The sequence below is a fragment of the Eptesicus fuscus genome, chromosome 25 (assembly GCF_027574615.1).
Source record: "Eptesicus fuscus isolate TK198812 chromosome 25, DD_ASM_mEF_20220401, whole genome shotgun sequence".
NCBI lineage: Eukaryota > Metazoa > Chordata > Mammalia > Chiroptera > Vespertilionidae > Eptesicus > Eptesicus fuscus.
Genome location: NC_072497.1, coordinates 1,062,286 through 1,067,500, shown reverse-complemented (window position 1 = coordinate 1,067,500; position 5,215 = coordinate 1,062,286). Strand labels below are relative to the sequence as shown.

Genomic DNA, 5,215 nt, shown 5'->3' with positions numbered 1-5,215 from the left:
GGGAGGACCCGGGAGAGCGGACCCCACGGGGAGGACCCGGGAGAGCGGACCCCACGGGGAGGACCCGGGAGAGCGGACCCCACGGGGAGGAGCCGGGAGAGCGGACCCCACGGGGAGGACCCGGGAGAGCGGACCCCACGGGGGGAGGACCCGGGAGAGCGGACCCCACGGGGAGGACCCGGGAGAGCGGACCCCACGGGGAGGACCCGGGAGAGCGGACCCCACGGGGAGGACCCGGGAGAGCGGACCCCACGGGGAGGAGCCGGGAGAGCGGACCACACGGGGAGGAGCCGGGAGAGCGGACCCCACGGGGAGGAGCCGGGAGAGCGGACCCCACGGGGAGGACCCGGGAGAGTGGACCCCACGGGGAGGACCCGGGAGAGCGGACCCCACGGGGAGGACCCGGGAGAGCGGACCCCACGGGGGGAGGACCTGGGAGAGCGGACCACACGGGGAGGACCCGGGAGAGCGGACCCCACGGGGAGGACCCGGGAGAGCGGACCCCACGGGGGAGGACCCGGGAGAGCGGACCACACGGGGGGAGGACCCGGGAGAGCGGACCTCACGGGGAGGACCCGGGAGAGCGGACCTCACGGGGGAGGACCTGGGAGAGCGGACCACACGGGGAGGACCCGGGAGAGCAGACCCCACGGGGAGGACCCGGGAGAGCGGACCACACGGGGAGGACCCGGGAGAGCGGACCCCACGGGGAGGAGCCGGGAGAGCAGACCCCACGGGGAGGAGCCGGGAGAGCGGACCACACGGGGAGGAGCCGGGAGAGCGGACCCCACGGGGAGGATCCGGGAGAGCAGACCTCACGCGGGGAGGAGCCGGGAGAGCGGACCCCACGGGGAGGAGCCGGGAGAGCGGACCCCACGGGGAGGACCCGGGAGAGCGGACCTCACGGGGAGGAGCCGGGAGAGCGGACCCCACGGGGGAGGAGCCGGGAGAGCGGACCCCACGGGGAGGAGCCGGGAGAGCGGACCCCACGGGGAGGAGCCGGGAGAGCGGACCACACGGGGGGAGGAGCCGGGAGAGCGGACCTCACGGGGAGGACCCGGGAGAGCGGACCCCACGGGGAGGACCCGGGAGAGCGGACCTCACGGGGGGAGGACCTGGGAGAGCGGACCTCACGCGGGGAGGAGCCGGGAGAGCGGACCCCACGGGGAGGGCACGCCGGGCCTCTCCTGCCCAAACTCTCTCATGAGGCGCGACTTCCTGCCCCTTGGGAGGGTTACACCACCTTCCAACCGACGCCGTTGCATCAGCGCCCGCGGCGTCTCGGAAACGGTTGCAAAAGGGCTCCTGAGGGCGGTGGCCGGGCCCCGGGGCCTGTGCCTGGACTGGGCACCGCACAGGCTGCCCGAGAAACGTACACTCAGCAGCCCCTACGGAGGGGCGAGCACCCGGGACCAGCATCGCCAGCCTCCAACGGCCAGGGGACGGGGAGCCCGGCCTGGGAGCCCCCAGCCAAGGCCACCGGGGCCGGGGCGCACGGCCACCTGAGGGCAGCGGGGGCCCGGCCTCCAGGAGACCCAGGCGCCCTGGCCCCGGAGCAGGTGCGGCCACCGAGGGGCAGGCCTGTCTCGCCGGCCCCCGGGCCTGGTCACTCAGTCCCCGACCACCGTCTGAGCCAGGCCCGGCGCTGCGGCCTGGGGTGGGGCCGGTACCACAGCCCTGCGGGAGGGGAGCCTGCTGCACCTGCCGGCCTTCGTGCACCCGACGGGCGGGCTCTCCAGCCGAGGGTGCGGGCGGGGCGCGCAGTGCTCCGGGCCGCACTCCGGGTGGTCCCGTGGAGCCGGGCTCTCCACCCTAACCCCTCTGATGGCTGCGGGAGGCAAACTCCTCTGTCGTGTGGAGCCGCTGAGGTTTGGGGTTCATGTGCGAGAGCAACCTGGGTCACCCCAAGGTGTGCGCCACCTCGCGAGGCAGACGGCGCCAGGCACGTGTGACGCGGTGCTGAGAGGACAGAGGGGAGGGCGGGGCACCCCTCAGCAGGGCACCCCTCAGCAGGGGTGCGGCTGCAGAGCGGGGAGCAAGGTCAGAGCAAGGTCAGGAGGACACAGACGGCAGACGGGGACCAAGTGGGCAGGGACCGCTCGCTGACCCGGGGGGGGGGACAGGCCGGGGGGGGGCCCACAGGACGGCCACTCACCTGGGTGAGCGCTGTGACCTTGCTCCCCATCTCTGGCAGAATGGGGGGCTCGTCGCCCACGCGGAAGTCGAAGTAGACGGTCTTGTGGGAGAAGGTGGAGAACTCGTTGCTGAAGCAGAAGCGGTAGGCGCCCGTGTGCGCGGCCTGGTGCGTGAAGCTGTCGTACTGCTTCCGGGTCTCGCGGTAGACGGTGCTGCCCAGCGGGTCCTGCACGGAGCAGTCCACGTCGAAGTGGCCTCCGCTGATGACCTGGCGGCCAGACCCCGGGCCTGCGGTTACCTTACCGGGCACCGCCCTCCGGCGCTGACGGACCTGGAGACCTGCCCTTTCATTCATTCCCTTCACCCCTGGAGCAGGTGCTGCGGCCCACACCCCACTCCACGGGGGTGGATTGCGGGGGGTACCCGGGCTGAGGGGCAGGTGAGCCGGCCCAGGGCCCACTGCTGGGGGGCAGGCTCAGCCCTGGCCGCGTCTGCTGGACTCCTGAGGGTTTGCTGGGCACGATGTACGGGGTGAGCCGCGTCCCCCCCGCGGTCACTGCTGAGCAGGTCCAGCTGGTGAGATCCCGCCCCACAGGATCGGGGACTGGGGACTGGAAGGGGGGCGTCCTGGGGGCCATTCCCTTCAAACTCCTTGTAAACCGAGAAGACCCCCCAGGCGGGCAGTGGCTGCGCCCCAGGCCCCTCAGAGGGCAGGCCCGGCCTCCTGCTTCCAGCCGGGAGCGTCCCCTTCCCGGCGCAGACCCTGCGCGTGGGCTCTGGCCTCCTGCTGCGGGCGGCTTACAGCCACGGGAACCCCAAGGGGGGCTCCTGATCTACAACCCCTCGGCCTCTCCAGCCTCAGAATGACCCCCTTTGGGGCCTGTGCCCGGGCAGGGCTGTGCGCGTGGCCGGGTCAGGGCCTCGGACACCCCCACGCGAGCCTCCAGCCCGGGCTGGGCCGCCTCCTCTCCGAGCTCAGCCAGCAGGTGTCCAGGGTTTTCTGGGGACATTCCAGCCTCCCCGCCACCCCCGCCTAGACCTGCCCACTCCCCCTTAAGAGAAGGACCTGCTGGGGGACCAGGAGCCCTGAGGTCTCTCAAGAGCCAGCAGGGGGTGGGGGGGCGCAGGGGCCCTGTGAACGCTGCGGGGCGCCCGGCTGCGCCCAGACCCTCTCTAACCCCCTCCTCACCCCCTGCGCTCCCCGGACCACGACCTCACACGGAGGGAAGCAGCCGGAACCCCCTGCCTCGCTGCCGTTGCTCCGTGCGCGCCGGATGGCACGGAGGTCCCTGCGGCTCGGAGGTCCCTGCGGCTCGGACAGCGCGCGCGCCCCGCCGACCAGAGGGGGCGCTCCGGCCGGCTCCCCCGGGCGCAGGGCCCTCCCGCGCACCCCCACCCCCACCCTGGCGGCTCCGGGCGGGGCGGCCCACCTGGTAATCCAGGGAGAAGCGGGCGCCCCGCTCCACGTCCTGGTGGAAGCACTGCTGGGCGCTGTCCGGCAGCTGGAAGGTGAGCTCGGCGCCCCGCGGCCGCTCGGCCCGCAGCAGGAGCAGCAGCGCGAGCAGCAGCGGGGGCGGCGCGGAGGCGGGGCGCGGGGCTGAGCTGCCCATGGCGGTCCCGGTCCGCGGAGGCGACTCACCGACGCTGCGCCCCAGGGACGTGGCGCTTCCGGGTGTGCGGGGCGCAGTGCGCAGGCTCGGGGGAGGGGGAGGAGGGGCGGGGCCCGGGATGGAGCGCAGGCACGTGCTCCCCAGGATCCATCCTGTCACACCTGCGTCCAGAGCTGCCCCGCACACCGCCCAGCGTCCCCCGCCCTCCCGGTCCCTGCCCAGGTGCCCAGGAGGCGGCAAAGGCCGGGCAGGGGGGCAGGGGGGCGGGTGGGGGGGCAGGGGGAGGCAGCGCGGGCATCCTGGTCCGCACGGGCCCGGGATCCGGAAACTGAGCCAACGCGCGGGCACGGGCCGCCGCGCAGCCGGAACCTGGCGGGGGGCCCGGGGGGCGGCGCAGCCCTGAAGCGCGGGTTTGCAGCACCGAGCGCTGCGCCCCGTGACCTCCGGGGCCGGGCTGACGCGGGAAGCGGCGGCCTCCGCGTTTCATTCAAGCCCCGCTTCGCAGAGGAGGCGGGAGGGCTCGGCTCCGGCGGCGGGCGGGGAGGTCATGCCGATGGTCTGGGCCCCGGCGCGGCTGCGGGGGGGCGGGGGGCAGCGCCTGGGTTGCCTCGGGGAGGCCACGTCTTGGCCGCGGTTCTCACGCTGCCATGGCGACCGGCAGGTGAAACTGCAGGTGCAGGCGGGGTTAAGGCGGGGACGCGGGGAGGCTCGGGGCGGGGGCTCCTTACAAAGGGGGCGCCGGGGTCGGGGGGCGGCGCACCTTTTCCTACGGGAGCAGAGTGGACCCGGCATCCCGTGCGGGAAGCTAAGCCGCAGAGAGAGGGACACGAAACAGCCGCCCCCTTCTCCTCGCCCCGCTCACAGGCAGCCCCGCCCCGCGCCCCTCCCGCATCCAGCTCAGCGCACAGGGGCCGAGGGGACGCCTGGGCCTTGAGGAGGCCGCGTCCCTCCTGCGGGGGGAACACGGTGTAACAAGCCGATCGGCCGTGACACCCAGACTCCGGGCCCAGCGCCTCCTTTACAGAAGCGGGGGGGGGCGGGGGGGGCTGTCCTACGTCACACGGTCCAGCTCCGGGCCCAACCCTGCGCCCGTCGCCGCTCGGCCCGCAGCAGGCGGGCCCACCTGGAACAGGAGTGGGGTGTTCGGGCCAGGACCGCTCCCGGCATCACTGACAGCGAGATGCTGGGGCAGCAACTGTAGGGGGCGGGGCCGGGCAGCTGGAGGGGGCGGGGCCGGGCAGCTGGAGAGGGGCGGGGCGATCAGCTGGAGGGGGCGTGGCGGCAGGTGGAGGGGCGGGCAGCTGGAGGGGGCGGGGGGCAGGTGGAGGGGGCGGGGCGGCAGGCGGAGGGGGCGGGCCCTGTTGGCACAGACAGTCCCAGGTCCTGGGGGAGGAGGGGGAGTGAGCGGGCGGCCTGGTCTGGGCGCAGGAGGCTCCCGGGTCCCGCCCCCCCCCACCCCAGAAGGCACG

The 5,215-nt window shown here is 74.6% G+C and overlaps 1 protein-coding gene across 1 annotated transcript in view; it reads right to left on the bottom strand.

Moving 5' to 3' along the window:
• TMED3 (transmembrane p24 trafficking protein 3) overlaps positions 1 to 3,817 on the bottom strand; it is a 5,945-nt gene extending 2,128 nt beyond the window's left edge. Inside the window, exons 1-2 of the mRNA XM_054713432.1 lie at positions 3,567 to 3,817; positions 2,156 to 2,404 (exon numbers count right to left, since the gene is read on the bottom strand). Coding sequence (XP_054569407.1) covers positions 2,156 to 2,404; positions 3,567 to 3,746 — 429 coding nt within the window. The 5' untranslated portion in view covers positions 3,747 to 3,817. The remainder of the gene's footprint in view (positions 1 to 2,155; positions 2,405 to 3,566) is intronic.
• Positions 3,818 to 5,215: the final 1,398 nt, after the last annotated feature.